This window comes from Sinohyriopsis cumingii, chromosome 11 (assembly GCF_028554795.1).
Source record: "Sinohyriopsis cumingii isolate HCF-2022 chromosome 11, ASM2855479v2, whole genome shotgun sequence".
In the NCBI taxonomy this organism is placed as follows: Eukaryota; Metazoa; Mollusca; class Bivalvia; order Unionida; family Unionidae; genus Sinohyriopsis; species Sinohyriopsis cumingii.
The window spans coordinates 62,730,567-62,750,139 of NC_142971.1; the positions used below are offsets into that span (position 1 = coordinate 62,730,567).

Below are 19,573 nucleotides of genomic sequence, written 5' to 3' on the forward strand. Positions count from 1 at the left end.
AACATGTTTACGTGAACATCATACTCGGCCCATAACGTGGATACTTTATTATCTACGGTGCTGTAGTTAACGTCTACATATTTGTTTGTTTACGCGTCTTCGTCGGATGTTGGCTCTCCAAGCGTTACTATTTTATTTCCACTCATGCTGAGTTCACCTGTCATTGTGTCGCCCGTATTCTTCAAACGATTAGCTGAGCTTCTTGCAATTTCATCTCTGATGGTTGTAAACGATATACTTGAATCTCTGATTCTACCGCAGTCAGTAAACACTGGAATGTTATCCGTGACCGCACCGAGTACTCGTCGAACTGTATCATTCCATTTGATATTGCTGGTTTTTAGCCTGCCATATCGGTCCTGAAAAACAACAATTTCATCTCGGTCATCCCCAGCCAGGCTCATGAGATCATTAAGATCTTCTTTGGTCGCGTAATTTGATAAACCTATGTCAGATTTTTAAAAAATAATATCACTACGAGATTTTCCGTAAATATCAGCCATTATTCTTCTTCGTTTTTTTTTTCAAATAATAGATTTCTAACGCTGAATTGTATAATTGTGCACAGCTTTGTGATGCGGTAATGATGATTATGATACGGACTCGAGCACCACAATTGCTTCACGACCGCACATTGGCGGATCTGTTAATTTTTGTGTTGATAACGTTGAGTACCAAACCGGAATCGTTGACTGCGCGACATACTTGATAAATTCCTGCGGTGGAGCTAACCCGTACAAGTATATAAAAAAAAACAATTCCACGGGGGTCAATCACGTATGATACCCAATGAGTTCCGGGTCCAGTGCTGTTATCGAGATTAATAATACCTGTTTCGGTGTTGTTTGGTTGTTGTAGTAAACTATCACGCATAAAAAGCCTCTGAAGTTTGTTATTTTGAGTTGTTTAGCCGCATCGATTAAATCAAAATTTGATATTGTTGTAAAACCCATTGTGAATTTAACGTAGATAAGTTCCCGGAAGTCTCAGATCTTTTTTTTTAACGGATCGTCCTAGATAAGTTCCCGGAAGTCTTAGACCTTTTCCCGTTGCTTTTTTTAAATGCCATTACAGCAGCGGTTCCAACAGCACCTAACGTAGCAGCTTTTGCAACAGCTGGAGCAGCAGCAGCTGTCAATGCTGGCATTGCCGCGAGAAGTTTGAATATTTCTCCCGTTTTAATCATGTTGTTGATAGCACCAGCAGAAAGTTTAAATCGTATTCCAGTCTTGGATTATTTAGCGTCATTGAAATGTTTAAGTTGACAAGCTGTCAACGACAGTTTATTTTCACCGCCTTAATTTGATTGTACTTTAGAGTTATTGTGGTCCCACATTTTTTTTTTTTGCAGACGCGGATTGTAGCTTCTTGATCTGACCAGGAGTCAGACTGACACTAGCATGACGATATGACATTTTTATGAAATACTCGTGTTTCTAAAAAACGTGGATTAAAGATTGTCCACTGGTGCATCAACGATTCTCATTCGACCACTACCACCTTCAAGTAATATTGCTTTGTCACTAAGTATGACCGCGATTGCTCTGTAGGGGGCAGTACCACCTGGCGGGTCATCAACGCGAGCTGTGAAATGTATGTCAACGACAGATTATTTTGATAAATCAAGATGCTCCAACGAAAAGTAATATATTGGATATAATCTTGTAAAATCTAACTGATATTTGCAAACCAGTATCTATGTTTTGATCACGTCCCATAAACATCATTAATCTGTGATATGCACGTGCAACATGATTGTGTGTATAATTTAATATATTTTCGGATGATTCTTGTTGGCCGTTTATTTTCAACGAAACCTCCGTAAGCCCCAATTTATCAAATATCATATGAAAACGTTCTTGACTAACTGTCCGATTAGCATTTTGCAGCGCAATACAAATATGTCGTGGCGCAGAAACACCTTGTTGTGATGCTATATGCCAAGTAAATTTACTCGGGATTGTTTACCAAGTAGAGCGTTCCTCATGGATGTTTTTTTTTTTTAGCGGTTGTTATTTCAAAATATTGAGTTCAGTTTAACGATTGCTGCACGCTTAAAATGCTGCGGTGAGGAACCTGATTACCTGAGTTCCTGGGCAATGGGTTTTCAACACAACCAGGATGCTTTTATTTTATCACAATGTAACGAGTTTTGTCAGGAAGATCACCACCTTTTGAGAACAATCGTTAGCTTCAGAAGTATGTGAAAGATAATAATTGCTTTCTTTTTCGCTCCGTATTATGGGATGCAATTGTTTTATATATTAGATGTTTCAGAACTGTATTATAAATTTTGTAGAGAGTCACACCTATGTCACATAACGCCATGCTCTCACATTAGTATATAGTGCTTCAACTTTCACCAATTTATAACTAAACAGACCAACTGAATTCAAATTGTATACTGCATGCATTAAAGGATAGGTAATGTTCTAGTTCATATAATTCAATGAGATTATTATTTTCGGACATCAATTCATGTACGGAAGTGGGTGTCATAGTAACAATCTCGTACTGGAATTGTGATGAAGTGATATCATGTGTAACGAAACCATTGCATATGTGCGCATGCGTAATATATAGCATTGCGTTCTTACTTAACCATGTCTCCAGTACTACACGGCCCAGTCATTATATTTACCAAAATATTTAACTATTTTTTTTAAAATGGGGAGTGGTAGAATTCGGTTGGATTTCGCACAAACAGGATGTGGTGTCGATGGCTCAGGGGAAGGTATTGATTTGTTCGCAGTGAAGGACCATATTTCATGACCATCGGGTTTACGGGGAATAAGGAGGTTCTCGAGGAATCCTTAGGCAGACAAAGTCATGCGGGACATGCGTGGTGGCTCATTGGCCTTTCAATGGGAAATATATCGTCAACTGAACGCCACTTGACAAGGATGTTCCATATTTGAAGCAGTATTATTCATTATAACTACACGAGTAACATTAATAATTAAATATATCTTCAGGAGTGAAAATCAGTAACGCCTAAATCCATTGTTCGACTGTATGCGCATGAGTATGATGTCAGATTCAATCATCGTTCAATTATATTATAAATTAACATCTCACTCACTGAATTGTTTTCGTTGTCTTCGTTAAATCCAACCTGAACCAGGCTTCATCCCGTTATACTAAACACAATAACGTATATATTCGAACTCTCGTTAATCAATATTCTTATTTCAGTAGCAGTAGGGTCAGGATTAGATATAACATCATTATCATCATCATAAGTATTATTATTATTATTATTATTATTATTTTATTATTATCGTATATAGTGCGTGCTCAGCCATTTAACAACTTCATCATCAGCAAGGTGGTCCACCTGGAAACTTTGTCAGTGGACAGTTGTTCACAATGTGTGACATGGTCTGAACAGCGAGTTTAAATACCAGTACAAGTTTTCAAACCAAATGATGAAGAAAAAAAACTATTTGCAAACTTAATATATTTATCTGTGTGTTTACATTTTAAGATTATTTGCGGATCGCCCCGGGTGCTAAAAACTTTAGGTCCGCTCCTGCTCATGGATACTTTGGAAGAGAGAATTTGTAGTTTACCTTTGAATCTGCGAGAATGGAGACATTATATTATTTCAAGTAGAACGCAATAACAATTACTCCTAGTCCCATACAGCATATATATTTAACCATCGGTACATCCATGCTACAAGAGGATTGATTACTTTGAAAGTGTTCACATGTTCATATATTAATCAACAACCCTAAGATAAGGTTCAATGTCATGACATCTACATACAGGGCTGGATAACTGCAAGGAATTACAGAGAACGACGACTTACAGGATTACAAAAGAGAATTTTAAAGGTAGTATCGCCTTAAGAAGATAGAACTTCAAGATGTGAGTAGTGTTGTGAGCAACTGACTGAAATTATTTTCAGTCCTTACCAGCAGGCACCGATTGTAACTATAACAGTATATCTATTTCGTAAAACTGTGAAAGACTAGATTAGAAAAGGTAATTCAGAATCTATTTTTGGAACTGCTAGAAACTTTTATCAAATTTCAAGTGATCAAAAAAACAAAAAAAAAAACAACAAAAACCCCAAATATTTCATAACTGTTATAGAATTCTACACATATGGCAACAGGGTAATATAAGAATGATTATCAACACAAAAATGTTCACAACATCAGTCGTTGGACAAATTCAATACATTTAAAGGAATCTGGTCCATTGGATCAGAATGGTATACAAAGTCTGACTAAAGAAGGATGTAGCATAGTCGGAAAGAGAGAATGTGTGCCAACACAAATTAAGACTCTTCAGCAAAGACATTAAGAAGCTTACCATGTCACCAGTGCGAAGAGAAGATTAGCCATAATTTAACAACTGCTCGTACTAACCATGAAGTGCATATAACGAGCTGGTTACATTAACAGATTTAACACTGGAACAGTCTTGGATTTGATGCCTGAAAATTAGGGGTGACAGACACCACGTGCGACTGCTGAAAGACGATAATTATTCATACTGTCAATGGGAGGGATGCAAGAAATGAAAGTGGAATCAGAATATGTATTTAGCGGAGGAAAATATGGTTCCCAAGGTAGGTGCAGAATGTTGTACTATTGCATATTTATATTCAGTTATGGTGACGTTAACAAATGATTTATTTGTGTTCGAGTTTTTATTTTGTAGACTGACTATGCCGAATACATTTTGTGTCACTGATCAAAGAAAACAAATATTTCACAAAAAGTCTCCATTCTCAGCATGTTGTTTTGTTTAAATGTCCAAGAGATAAAATTCAAGTGCGAGTGTTAGCCAACATACAGGAACACCTTGGCTAAATTATTGTTATAATTCAGCCAATCAAATGCCACACACCTACTTACTCATTGATTTACTACCTACTTATCCCATTTATTTGAGATTTCGTCGAATGTGTTCACGAATATGGTCAAGAAAGAACTCCAGTCACCATCCTGATCATTCTTGGAGATTTCAACTTTCACTTTGACTGTCCCGGAAACTCAAATACATCAAAACTCCTATATTCCATTAATGTTTTCAACCTCAAACAGTCAGTTAACCAACCCACCCATAAACATGGTCACATTTTAGACTGGATTCTTCAAAGACCTGATGATAACATTCTACGGTCCTCCCTGGTATCCCATGACCTTGCATCAGATCACCTCTGCATTAAATGTCATCTTGACGTATCAGTCCCTAACCCTGCTACTTTATCTGCTACTAAGAGAAACCTCCGTATGATAAATAGAACCAAACTAATGCATGACATCCAAGCTAACCTAACAACTTGCTTACCTCCTACAGCAGAACAACTTGATAACTGTCGGCGTTCATTGCTCGATAAACATGTCCCAGATACCAAGTGCAGAGTATCAATTCAAAAGTGTTCTCCATGGTATAGCAGTGTTAGGGACCAGCTTCGCACTACTGAAAGAGACCACCGTAAAGCTGAGAGGCTTTGGCTTTCCACCAGACTTACTATTCATAAGCAAATCTATGAAGTCGCTAAGAAGAATGTCACAAATATAGTCCATGCAGCGAAATCAGCCCACTACAGTACTAAGATCATGGAAAGTTCCAGCTGCAAAGAGCTCTTCGAGATCACTAACAAGCTAATGTCAAGTAACAAATCAACACCACTTCCAACTACCTTCTCTCCAATCGTCCTTCCGGACATGTTTGCAAATTTCTTCCGTGACAAAGTACAAACCATTAGAGATAAGCTTGACACCACAATTTCAACTGACTCGTCGTCACCATACAGTTGGGATACAGAATTTGAGCGGCAACCATTATCAGCATTTGAACCTGTCTCTATGGATTTCGTACGTACAATCCTGATGAAGAGTGCGCCAAAGTCATGTGAACTTGATCCAATTCCAACATCACTGCTGCTTGATTGCTTAGATCCAGTATTGCCTTCACTAACTGATGTTATTAATACCTCTCTCATCCGGGGAATTCCCATCATTTTTCAAAACTGTCACTGTAAAGCCTCTGCTGAAGAAACCAACACTAGACCATAACGATTTAAAGAACTGCCGCCAAGTTTCTAATCTCACATTCATATAAAAAAATCTTAGAAAAGGTTGTTCTATCCCAGACTGTATCTCATCTGAATTCAAAGTCTTTTTAGCAGTGTACAATCTGCATATCGCCCATACCACAGTACTGAAACTACTTTTCTAAAAGTAGTTAATGACATTCTCTCTGCTTTGGATAGCGGAAAGATTACAGATTTGTCTGCAGCATTTGACGCAATAGACCATGATATATTACTTCACCGTCTCCAGCATATATTTGACATTCATGAAACAGCCTTACTGTGGTTCAAGTCCTACTTGGTCAACAGGACATAAATTGTATCTGCAAATGGAATACACTCCAGCCTAGTTGATCTATGTTGTGGCGTTCCACAGGGGTCTGTTCTTGGACCTGTTCTCTTCATTCTGTATACTCAGCTGCTCTCAACTGTCATAGATCATCATCCAGTGTCTCACCAATTGTATGCTGATGACACACAAATATACAAATCTAGCCACCCAACTGAAGTTGATGCTACCATCAAAGGTGTAGAGAGGTACTTTTCTGATGTGAAATCATGGATGACATGTAACAAGCTGCTGATGAATGATGATAAAACTGAGGCCATTCTGATCACAACACAAAGACTTTCTCATTCACATCCTTTACCTCAAACAATAAATATCAGCAACACCAACATTAAATTCACACAGTCAGTACAAAACCTAGGTGTTACTCTGGACAGTACTGTCACATTGCACCATAAATGTCATGAACATATGCAAGGCTGCATATCTTGAGCTGAGACGCATCAGCTCAATTCGCAGATATCTTTCAGTTGATGCCACTAAAACACTTGTGTGTTCATTAGTACTTTCAAGACTGGACTATTGTAACTCAATTCTGTCTGGTTCATCTCAATATCTACTCCAGAAACTTCCAAAAGTTCAAAACACAGCTGCTCGGATCATACTTAGAGTACCACGATCAGAGCACACCTCTCCGCTGCTCTGTATCCTATACTGGCTATCCATTCGATCCAGAATCAAACACAAAATTTGTTCTCTGTGCTATGTTTCACTGTCGGACTCTAGTCCAACATACCTATCCGATCTCTCCCATGTGTACACACCAGCAAGATACTTACGCTCCTCTTCTGACAATCGTATACTCATTATTCCCACTATCAAAACGAAGTCATAAGAACAGCGTTCTTTTGCATACCAGGGCCCAGCAACGTGGAATAAATTGCCCACATAACTTAGACACAAAGACACAGTGATCCCATTCAAGGGGGCTCTCAAAACTCACTTATTTCGACTGCAAGAACAAACTTAAAGGTCTAATAATGTTTCCTAACTGAAATATTCTCAGCATGTTTTTTTATTTTTTAATGTTTTTTTTCTCTAATTTCATGGTGTTTGTTTATGTAATAATATTATTATACGTTTTTTATCTTATAGGTGTTGTGTAATGTTGTAAAGCGCTTAGAGCTTTTAAAGATTAGGCGCTATACAAAGTCCTCATTATTATTATTATTATTATTATTGTATCAAAGGCAAATACAAAACATAGACAAGACAAACAAATAAAACAGACAAACCGTTGTCTTTGTAAAACTTTACATGACTATGACTTGTTGTGGATGCTGAACGGTATTTTATTTTGACCTAGAAATCGATGACCCATAGCGACAACTGTTATTTTATTTAACTGTATGTACGCGCAAATTATATCCCGGATATTTCATTGTTAAAGTTTTAATTATTGGTTATCGGTGATTAATAAGCAAATTTAGAGAATCATTGAAAAGAGAACATGCCGGCTGCAAGAATGTAATTTTGTTTGTGAATGGCTGTCTTTTTCTAGTCTTCTTGGTTTAAACTGCTTGGTTTCAATGTTATAAGGTGGCGTATCCAGTAAGATTCCTTTTCTTTCCTGGTTTCGAAACTCCATTTGGGGTTCTGAGCAATTGCTATAAGTGTTATATCACTGAAAGTGTGGCCATAGGAGAAGTGTTCTGCGACTGGGCTTCTGTACAGTTTCTTTGTCATCCAATCAGAACTATGAAGGTTGATCCTTTTGTGTAGTTAATTCAGTTTCTCTGATATAATGGATGCTACAGATCTTACATGTGATGAGATAAATTACATTCTCTGTTTTGCACGTTTTGTTTGATCCATGTATGTTCAGTTTTTCTCTAGTCACTGTGCTAGAAAATGTCTTGCTCTCTACCACATGTTGGCAGGTTTTGCACCTTTTATCACCACAAGGACCAGATTGGCTAGGGTGGTCTTGGTTAGTGATTGGCGTTAGCTAAGCCCTGACCAGGATGTCCTTGAGGTTTTTTGGTCTCCTGTAGGCTACTACAAGTTTGTTCGGGAGTATTAACTTCAGTACGTCACACGATTCCACAATGGGCAAGTGTTTCCCGATGATTTTACCTACTTTGGGGTTGTCTGGATGGCAGGTGAGGATGAATGGTATCCTATTAGCCATTTCCTTCTCTCTATATTTTAGTAGGTCATTGCGGTTTGTCTGTTTGGCCCTTTGGATTGCCACCGCAATCGGGTGTTTGTTATAGCCTCGCTAAGTCAAGTGTTTAGATAACTCTTCAGACCGTGTTTTGCTTTAACTGCAAATATTCCGTACCACTTCGTTGTGTCTTCACTATTGGAGGAGCCTCGAGTATCGTGTGCTTCCTGTGTTACAGGTCGTCAGGTCGTTGGTGCGTGTATTTCAAAATTTGACCTTATTCTCCACTACATGTTCAATAGCAACATATATAATCGAACTAAAGTCAAAGCCGTATTTTGTTGTGTAGAATGTCATACTGCAAACAAGACGGTAATATCTCTCTCTCTTTCCCTCTCTCTCTCTCTCTCTCTCTCTCTCTCTCACACACACACACACTTGGGTTCGTATCGTTCCTTACAATTTAAGCAACGATACCATCCCCTGTGCTCTGACCTAGTCCTACAATGTAAGACGTATCACTTATTATTTATGTTTTGGAGCACCAAATCAAAATGTGATACGTCATACGTTATAGGACTAGTCCTACATGTAAGACCTGACGCTGATATTTATGTTATAGCACCTAAACAAAATCATCATGTGCTATGTCTTACATGTAGGACTATCTCTGACCGAGATCAGACCAACAAAAGTTGTTCTCGGCCTTTTTCGTTCTTAATGGTGGCATTCGTGTCAGAAAAAAGGTGAACAGCTTGTTGGTCTAAATCAAAGATGTATACGTTCGTTCACGGTCATTTCAAAAGTATAACCAGTTAAAATGTTTGAATGCATATTGACGGTTGATGAAATTTGCAATTGAAATCCACTTCCAGTTGGTGAAATAGTCATTGCTATTGATAATAAAGTGAATCAGTTGCATAATCTTTTCAAATGGAATGGGGACTATAGCACAGCATCTCAAATGATATTTGCGTTTGTAGTTCAGTTAATTTTCAGGTTAATATATTTAAGTGTAGCTAAAAGAAACTAAATCATTTCACACATGAGGTGTTTCAGCACCATTCAAATTGATTTATATTGTAACACATTAAATACATGCTGAAATGGTGGTCTGTTTACATAAAAGTTTTTTTATACTGACATGACCTATGGAAGAGTCGATTTGTTCATTAAGGAGTGACCAGCTTTCCCATTTGCAGAGGCCTTGCTTGGATGTTAGAATTAGGAGTTTCACTAGCAAAAGTTGCAGTCCCCTCCCATAAGCATATTGGTGCACCACTGACATTTAACTGTTGTTTGTCCCTTAGAATCAGACTGAATTTTGTCAAAGAAAGGCCTTATTCCGAACACTAAGCCAGGCATCACACACATATTACATTTGGCTACTGTTCCATCTTAAGTACCAATTATAGCAACTTTAGCACTCTTCTGAATCTCATTATAAACTTTGTCAATTTGCCTTTTAACTCCAAAATACTTATCCAAATTTGAAAATGGCATTTTGTCTAAGTCTTGACATGCCTTGATTCTGAGGTCATATGCACTGCTTATTTGGCTTCACTAGGAAATGAACAAGATAATGAAAGCTAAAGTTGTTCACTTGATGTACTCTTATAATGACTGCATGCACACCACTGGGTCTTTTTATCTCTGAATTCGGGGGCCCCGAGTAGCCGAGTGGTCTAAAGCGCTTTCTGTCACAGATCACTGCCATCTCACCTCTGTCTGTGTGGGTTCAAGTCTCGGATTCGGCTAATATGGGTATGTGAGAAAGCTTGCCAGTAGCTTCCCATGGGTCTGTGATTTTTTATGGGGTTTTCCTGGACTCTTCCTCCACCATTAATACTGGCCGCCATGTATAGCCTATCGTGTGCTGAAAATGGTGTTAAACCCTACAACAACAAAAAAGCCTGTGAATTCTATCATTGTAAATATCAGCACAGCTAATATTATCAATTGTTCAACACATTTTCCCACTTGGCAGGTTGTTGAAGCAGGACTGGCAAGCATTGAATTTGCCACCCAGCTATTGTGTGCATTCGGAGGACTCTTGAGCATGTCTTTTTCTGCATCCCAGATTAAAATAATTGCATCCAAATACTCGTAATTATGCATTTCTGAGACCTCTGATTTGGCCCTAATGTTACTGCCTCTGTTGGATTTCTTTGAAGTATAAAAATGGCCTATTCCAGATCTCAGGACAAATATGGCAGATTACATGTAGACAATTTTTTTCAGCATGTATTGAATGAATGGTGTTGTGCTTAATGTCAGTATGAGTTATGTATCTTTCATTCATCCATGAAATGAATTCAGTAATTCTAGCTACATTGCCGATGCTGACATGAAACTTCAAAGAGAAACAGACACAGTATAAAATTTGCAATGCTGTGCAGAATGAACTACAGTATTAGTACTCTTACTCTGTGGACAGGGTACAAACACAAGCCTATCAATGAAGCAGCCAAGTGTTACTCGTTTAATGGCTACCATTAATAGAAATGCAAAAAGCTTTGAGCAACTTCCCAGAAAAAGTGGTCAGATTTTACCAAATTCAGTACTGTAGAAAGAACTTTCCATAAAGGGCATAGAAGTTCATAGTCCCATTTATAATTTTAAACACAACATTTTAATTGACTTTGCAAAGGCAAATCAACATAGATTATAATCTGGCATAAAATACATTCAGATTTGTTCAAAATATATTGATCTCCATTATGTTTTCTTGTCTATTTCTAGTTGGTTTAGGATTATTCATATCATATAATTAAATTGGCCCTGCCATTTGTGTGCTCGAATTGAATACATGCAGCTTCAGGTGTCATGAATAAAATGCACAGATACTTAACGGATTCCAATGCTTGCCTCTTTTGTGGCCATAAAATAATAAGAGGTCTGGCCTACATAAAACTCAATGATAGTTTTAACATTTGATAAAGCTGATGGTAGTTCATGTCGTCCAATAACCAATAATCCTGAATGTGTTGACCAAGTTTATATTTATTCTGTTCAGGTAAAGACAGAATTATATTTGCTACAAAGGAGGACCAGGAAAAGCCCAGCACAGCAATAATTATCGAAAGTAAAGATGAAGAGCCAGGTAACATTTTTACAGTTTAAAGACATTGTTGTTAATGTTTTCATGTAAGGTGAAGGTTACAAAGGGATAGAAAGGATATGTAGCATATATTACCCAAGAACTATGACTGGTTAAGTTGATGGAATTTAAGATCAGATAATGCTTGACAAATAAGCTTATGTATTTTATTACTAACCCATCACTGAGGATTATCCATGCTGCTACATAATTATCTCCCTTGATATGTAGTCTTGTAAAAGTAATCCAGCACTGGAACTAAAAATGATGATGCTGTCTAATACTTTGAAGGTAAATGACATGAGAAGTGGCAGCCATTGAATATATAGAAATTTGTGTCATTACACAATACCAAAAACCCTTGTACAATTTTTTCATTTAAAAATTGATCCAGAAAGCGCAAGTTCATCAAATCGATTCTTGGTCAGTCAGTTTCAGTTTTCTTGTATATTATCAAATGCATCTTGTTTTGTGCAAAACTTGACAGCTAAAAAAGATGGAACAACTTTTTCAAATAAATTTACTTCATAATTTTGTCAGACTTTGATATTGACAATCATGTTTTTGAAATTTTGTTGCCATTTTCCCTTTTTATGAAGAGAACATTTTAATACATTGTTGCTTGTAAGATAAAAGCAGGGTTGTATTAGTAATTTTGGTAAGTGTTAAGGTCATGATATTAATTTTGTCAGATTTATGCAGCAGCGCATGATATAATCTCATTAGCACAACTGGTTCTGCACCATTTTTATGGATTGCCATAAAAACTGGTTCATTGGGTCATTAGTTGAAGATGTCTATATAGACGAATCACTTTGTTTTGATTTTTGTAAAGAGTTTTGTCCTGCAGTTTAATGCAATATGTGACACAATCAAATTAGTGTTTTTGATGGATTGTCTTAAAATGTAACAGCATTGTTTTGCAAAACAGTTCAAATTCAATGACATTTACAATGTTGCAGAATTATGGCTGGACTTGTCGGTGTATTTTATGTGTGTGTGCACAACTTCATGGTGTTATGCAAGTTCAGGGAGCTGCTCACATGAGTTCAGCCCATAAGAGAGAATTTCCTTAGCTTGGATATGAGTTGTGTCACTTTAAAGCCCTTAAGAGTAAATTTCCTTATTTCTTATAAGGACTTTATGCTAACTTTGTGAATAATTAGGTAACAGTTTATGCTTCGATAATACACAACCATGATGATTTAATCCTTATATTTCCAATTTTCCTCCTTTCTGTCTTTAGATTTTTTCAATAAAGCATTCAATTTTAGGTACGTCATTGTTTTCTTTAATTAGTCTCTTCACTCTGAACCAGAATACCTAGCCCCATCTTGGCAAGCCAAAAGTCATTGACCTTTCTGCAGTAATTGACATAGGGCAACACAGTGTAACAGTGATCTGAGGACCTTTGTTACTCTGTATGATTCAACTGAGGAGTTAAGCTAGACTGAAATTTTCTCTTTCTGGACAGAATAGGGAGAATTGAGACCAAAGCAGTATATATACACACACACACACACACACACACAAGTATGGGTGCTTTTCTTTTCATACTTAAATTATGTCCTATGATTCTCATATATTTGCTTTAAGCAATAGTTTATTTTTAAGTAGAAAATTCTGTGCAAAATGATTATTATAAAAACATTTGGTACATTTTTAAAAAAAGGATCATTTTCATATACAGTACTTTTCTTGAAAGTGTATGTTTGGATGGAGAGATATATGTAGTGTGTTTGACCATATGACTTTAAAAGAACACAGTAGAAACTATACCTTGTAAACTTGATTACAGTATTGTAATTGCAAGTTAGAAAAAAATGCTTAATTAACTACCATTTAAACAAGCATTTTTTTTAATACTTTCTGTAAGTTCATGATAAAATGACGGCTGAAAAGATTTCTAAACTGGTCTGAAACAAACCCACATAAAATGTACAAGAGAACAAGTGTCTAAATGCTGTACTGTTTGTCCTGATTGCCTTGTTACCAATGAAACATTACCATAACTATTCATTAAAAAAATAATGAAGCATAAAAGTTACATATGAAAGAACTAGACATCTTTCCAACCAAATTAACACAGCCAAGAACAATTATTGTACCATACATGAGATGTGAGTGCATCTATTTTAGAAAGAGTGATTTTTTTTGTGTAACCACTTATTTTCAAGCTTCTTTACAACAATCCATTGACAGAATTGCAAATTTATTGTTTAATGATTTGTCGACATACATGTAGTAACGTCACATGGTGGTTAAATAGTATTTGCTTCACTGCTTTTTTTGTATTTTCACAAAAATTAGTTATGTCAGAAAAACAGCTTTGACCTTACAGCAATTCTCAAATTTGTTCACTATTTTTCTGACGATCATAATTACATTTTTATGTTAAATCTTCTATCACATATTGTTTAGACTTTGCTTTCCATGCTAAGTTTCTACAAATTGTATATTTTTTCTTAATCTATTTGCCCAGTGATGTATGAAAACAGACAATCTGATGAAATGGTACTACCTAGACACAGTGATGTCGGCTATTATTACCCCATGACAGGTTCCCTTATGGCTTAAAACTGATTTTTATAAAGAAAATAATGCAAACACAACAGTTAAAATCTTCTGTTCTTTGGTAAATTAAAAAATGTTTTTCATTGATTCTATTCTTTAAACTTAAATTTCTATTTGCATAAAGATGTTTATGTTCTGAAACACAAGTTGATATGTTTTTATTATCAACTGTTAACTTGTGGAAATTAGATAGTGATAACCTGGGAAGAGGCTAATGGCCATTCATCAGATAAAACACGTGCCTGTGAATGTGCAAGAGTTTGTTTGTTGGCACAATTAGTATCAACACCAGCTATTTGATGTATGTATTACATTTCACCATGGGCTAAAAAACAACACTGGAACTACCTGGTTTGGGTGATGGAGCATATCAGAAGTGGTAAACTACTATCACTCACTGTATATGAAAAGTCACAAGACAAAGTTTTTTTTAAAAAAATTCCTAACAGAAGAAAGCGAAGCTTACATTTTTAATGCAACTTGGTCATTGACTTCACCTGGTAGCCTGATCACTGCAGGCTATTGCCTTTTTTAATTCAACATTAAGTATGCATTTTGTACCTATTATTTTAACATTTACTATTCTTACTTTCAACACATGTTGATTTTTTAAATCCAAAATCATTGATGTTGTTGGTATGTTCTGCTGAAGTCAATTCATATCATCATAACCTTCAATGATAGCTGGTGAAACATATTGTTGAAGCAAAAATGCAGTAATATATGAACATAGATTGACTCATGAAACCTGCCACTTGATTTGTTTGGCTAAAGAGGTGAGTGTTGGAGTTTAGGAAGGTCTGTACGATTACATTGATTCAACTTGAAATCTGTGATCTTATCTGTTGTTGCAAATTTCAATCTGATGTAATGGGGATGGGGGGCTTCTTGTTATTATTATGGTGTACAAAGTTAGTGTACTTAGACAAGGATTCACCTCAAGCGTACTAGGAACTGAATGTAGACACCTGAATTTAGCATTGTATACAAAAAATTTGAGTTATAACAGTTGGAATTACTATCTAGTGAGTTAACATTGACACCAGTTACTGTGTACGTTACAGTATTTGTGAGCCCTGAGTAATCGAAAGCACTCACCATTACAGAACACTGCCATCTCACCTCTGTCTGCGTGGGTTCGAGTCTCAGACTCTGCCAATGTGAGTATGTGAGAAAGCTTACCATTAGCCCTATCGTGGGTTGGTGGTTCTTTCCGGGGTTTTCCCGGGTTCTTCCTCCTCCATTTATACTGGTGACCATGTATAGCCTATCTTGTGCTGAAAAATTGTGTTAAAGCCAACAACAACAACAGTATTTATACTATATACATTTTTAATTGCATCCAAACATACGTAATTTTTATGAATTGTTTGAAAATTGCAGGTTTGACTCTCCCCAATGGTGACATAAACTGGCACTGCCCATGCCATGGAAGTGACATTTTTGGTCCCTGTGCTGTGGAATATCGTGAAGCTAGAACATGTTTCCATAACAGCAAAGCAGATCCTAGGGGATCTGACTGCCATGATTCCATGATGCCATGGGTTATGTGCCTGGCAGAGCATTCTGGGATTGACCTGTCAGGAAAGGAAGATGAGGAGGAAGAGGAAGGGGAAGATAATGGTTTTCATGAAGCATTGGAGATTGATAGGAAGAAATATGAATCAAGTAATGAAAATTCTTCTGATAAGAATGAGAATCAAGCATCTGGAGCTAACAAATTGAATAGTTCCTGATATTTATTTGTTTGTTAGAATGTTTAAACATTTGAAATTTTAAAATAAGACATGCACAAGGTTCTTTTCATGTTGATAGAAATTTCCTATCTAGATATATTTTAATTCTTTTCAATGTGCCAAGTAGTGAATGAATGTAAAAAATTGTAGAGCTGTTAGCTCAGATGTTTCTTTAAAACTTATTAAAAAAACACCAAGAATATTTACTTGGGGAGAAACTACATGATTGTTTGCAAAAGTTGGAATTTTGTTGCATCCTCATGCAAGCAAAGTAAAGGAATTGGGTTGATTATTCAACTCACTACTCCAGAAATGTGTATTTACTGTTTGATGCAAACAGCCATGAAATTGAACATGTCTTCATTGTAAAAGGCTGAAAATTAAAGAAGGTCGATCTCAGACATATATAGAAGTTGTTGTCAATTTTAGACTTATACAGGGATTGTTGTCCCTGTTAGACATATATGGGGGTTGTTTTAAATCTTAGACATATATAATGGTTGTTGTCAGTCTTAGACATGCATATGGGTTGTTGTCAATCTTATTCATAGGTTTATTGTTAATCTTAGACATAGATAGGGGTTGTTTTTCAGTCTTAGAGATACACTGGGGTTGCTATCAATCTTAGACATATACAGGGGTTGCTGTAAATCTTAGACATGTATTGGGGTTGGTCTTAATCATAGACTTGCATAAGGTTTGTTGTCAGTCTTAGACATATCTGGATTGTTTGTCAGTCTTATACATTGGGATTGCTGTCAATCTAGGACATGCATTAGCGGTTGCTGTCAATCCAAGACATACATAGGGGTTGTTGCATCAGCTCAGTGATGTACAGGTTACATGTCACCTCGAAAGGATATTTCATTATGCAAATGCTACAAAGATCATGTGAGAACTTATATTGATGCTTTCACATTAATTTCTGTTAAGTGACAACTGGTTACTGCTTTGGAATGAAATAGTTTTTATGCGTGGTAATGAATTCTGCTTGGAGTAAAGCAGTTTTGATCCCCTTTTTTGAGCCGTTGATTAATGGAATCCATGTTGATGCTTGCAATGATACAAGGCTGTTGTTTAATAGTGCTGATGGAGGGCATCTCAAAATATTACTTAGTGAAAGTCTATACAATAAGGATGTTAATGGTTCCATTATTTTGTAATATTTTGATGTTTAAATGTGATGGGTTATCGGATGTCATTTATGGAATTTCTCCTTTCATTAATTAAATCTATTGTTGATTGTGTCATCCTAGTCTTAAAATCAGCTTATTAAATGATGAGGCATTATCTTTGAAAACTGCCAATCAGCCATAAAATTACAGTAACCAGACATGATTTTTCTACATTTTAAAGTGGAATTCCACTTTTCTCCTGACTTTAATCCGATTTTTCTTGATAAAGTCCAATTTATTTATCATCTCCGTTTTGGTAATGCTCTGTTTGGTCCCATTCTGCAACGACCCTTGTAACGTATTCGTTCCATATATTAGTTAGCCCATGACTCTTGTAAAGAGTATTCTGATTGGTCAAAAGTTTAAATTCATCCAGTGAATCTTCATGTAATGGAAACTGATGGCAGTGGAAAGAAGAAGCGTGCTTGCAAAAATGGGCATCCTAAGTTGTTGAGAAAGGCCGCAACACGAGAAGTTTAGATAAAGGTTTAAAACATATGGGAAGGGCTGGAACGAAAAGTCAACAGAAATTTAGTTGGTCAGTTTATAAGAAAACTGAATGCTGGAGGACTGGCATTTTGTGTGATCTCTGCTCTATGGTAATCACCGTTGGAAGCGTTTGGAACAGTACCTACAAAAGAAGCTGCATACAGAAAAATTGAAGCTCAGAAGGCATCTGGAAAAAGTGCAGTTAATTACTATAAGAAGAAAGATTTCTTGCATGAGAGAACAGATGTAGCTCTTTGTCAGAATATGTGCACTTCATGTTGCCTATACAAGCACCAACTTGAAAGGAAAAAGGCTGTCATTGAGAACGAAAAGAAACGATTGCACATTGAGCCAAAACAGTTGATCAAAAAGGAAGGCTAGAGAAATCTTTGCCAAAGCCACAAAAAGAGCTCAACTGGCATATCAACAGGTTATGTCCATTGGAGAAAAAGACATGTGAATGTATGGGATTATTTGTATATAGTTGATGTACTTGGGTGTTTATTTTACAGATTTGTTATGAAAAGAGAGAAGTATAATATGTTTGCTGCAAAAATTGAGAAATTGTTGTGAACACTGACATGTACATGAAATTACTTAAGCACCAATAGTATTGGAGAACAAATTCATGTGACAATAAATATTGTAAAATTATTTAAACTGAAATTTTTTGTTAAGTTTGTTAGTTTTTCAAATGATTATTTTGTTATATATTATTATCATAAGTTGCACCAGGAGCATTTTTTTATGATTGTAAAATGCATTTTTGGACAAGGGCTTTTGACCCATTGGACCCCCGGATTATGGGAGCAGCCCCTCGACACCCCATTGGGGGAGAACCCCCAAACACCACTTTCAAATTTTCAGCTTTTTGGGGGGAAACCAAAATCATGACTGAGTAACCCAGCTTTGGTGTGAAGCCAGTAGCCACTTAACCATATAATTACAGTAACCCACTTTTGGTGTGTAGCTAGTAGCCATTTAACCATATAATTACTGAAGCCCAGCTTTAGTGTGTAGCCAGTAGCCAAATAACCATAGAATTACTGAAACCCAGCTTTAGTGTGTAGCCAGTTAACAATTACCCATATAATTACAGTTACCCAGTTTTGGTGTGTAGCTACTAGCCAATTGACCATAGAATTACTGAAACCCAGCTTTAGTATGTAGCCAGTAGTCAGTTAATGATAGGATTACAGTAACCCAGCTTTGGTGTGTAGCCAGTAGCCAATTAACCATAGAATTACAGTAACCCAGCTTTGGTGTGTAGCCAGTAGCCAATTAACCATAGAATTACAGTAACCCAGCTTTGGTGTGTAGCCAGTAGCCAGTTAACCATAGAATTACAGTAACCCAGCTTTGGTGTGTAGCTAGTAGCCAATTAACCATGGAATTACAGTAACACAGCTTTGGTGTGTAGCCAGTAGCCAATTAACCATACAACTATAGTAACACAGTAACACATTTGTAATGTGCAACATAATAGAATTCCATGCATTTGATATGCTTGTTTGGTGACAGTATTGTAGATTAAAAGTGATTATAATTTTACACCAACATCATTAAATACCATTCAGAATCCTATAAAAGAGGCACAGTAAGCCAATTTTACTGTGTGAAATTTTTTCATTCTAAGGTGCACACTCAGTGCAATATTGGTAGCAATAGGTCAAAAGGTCTTAAAATTATCGCCAATATATATATAAATTTAACATTATTTTATAAACGGGATTGATGTTTCTGTTAAGACTTATTTTTTATTTTTCCTGAAAACCCCATTATCATAACACCTATCAATTTTGGAATAGTTACAGATAAATGCATTTCAAAGGATGACCCAAACAAAAGCTGGTACAGGTATTACCTGCTTCTGAGATGTATACCTAAATAATGTATCACAGAACAAAACAATTGCTATAACAGAGATTATATTGGAATGAATTAATAAAGTGTTATGGAATTAACAGTAATCATGTGGACATTCAAAA

The 19,573-nt window shown here is 36.3% G+C and overlaps 1 protein-coding gene across 2 annotated transcripts; it reads left to right on the top strand.

Annotated features, from left to right (window-relative positions):
* The first annotated feature begins 4,281 nt into the window (after nucleotides 1-4,281).
* On the top strand, nucleotides 4,282-16,326 carry LOC149788561 (mitochondrial intermembrane space import and assembly protein 40-B-like). 2 transcript variants are annotated; one of them, XM_089974600.1, is made up of 3 exons: nucleotides 4,282-4,582; nucleotides 11,528-11,614; nucleotides 15,569-16,326. In XM_089974600.1, exons 1-3 carry the CDS (start codon nucleotides 4,513-4,515, stop codon nucleotides 15,919-15,921), a joined length of 510 nt encoding a protein of 169 aa, XP_089830726.1. In that variant the 5' UTR covers nucleotides 4,282-4,512; the 3' UTR covers nucleotides 15,922-16,326. The 2 variants fall into 2 exon arrangements, with proteins under 2 accessions (XP_089830726.1, XP_089830727.1); XM_089974601.1 differs by lacking the exon at nucleotides 4,282-4,582 and adding an exon at nucleotides 7,904-8,883.
* Nucleotides 16,327-19,573: the final 3,247 nt, after the last annotated feature.

Bases quoted from the DNA above. Each gene is read 5' to 3' on its own strand.
- LOC149788561 (XM_089974600.1), top strand. From the start codon at position 4,513: ATGGGAGGGATGCAAGAAATGAAAGTGGAATCAGAATATGTATTTAGC. The intron at 4,583-11,527 runs GTAGGTGCAGAA...TATTCTGTTCAG, and splicing joins AGGAAAATATGGTTCCCAAG to GTAAAGACAGAATTATATTT. The intron at 11,615-15,568 runs GTAACATTTTTA...TGAAAATTGCAG, and splicing joins AAGTAAAGATGAAGAGCCAG to GTTTGACTCTCCCCAATGGT.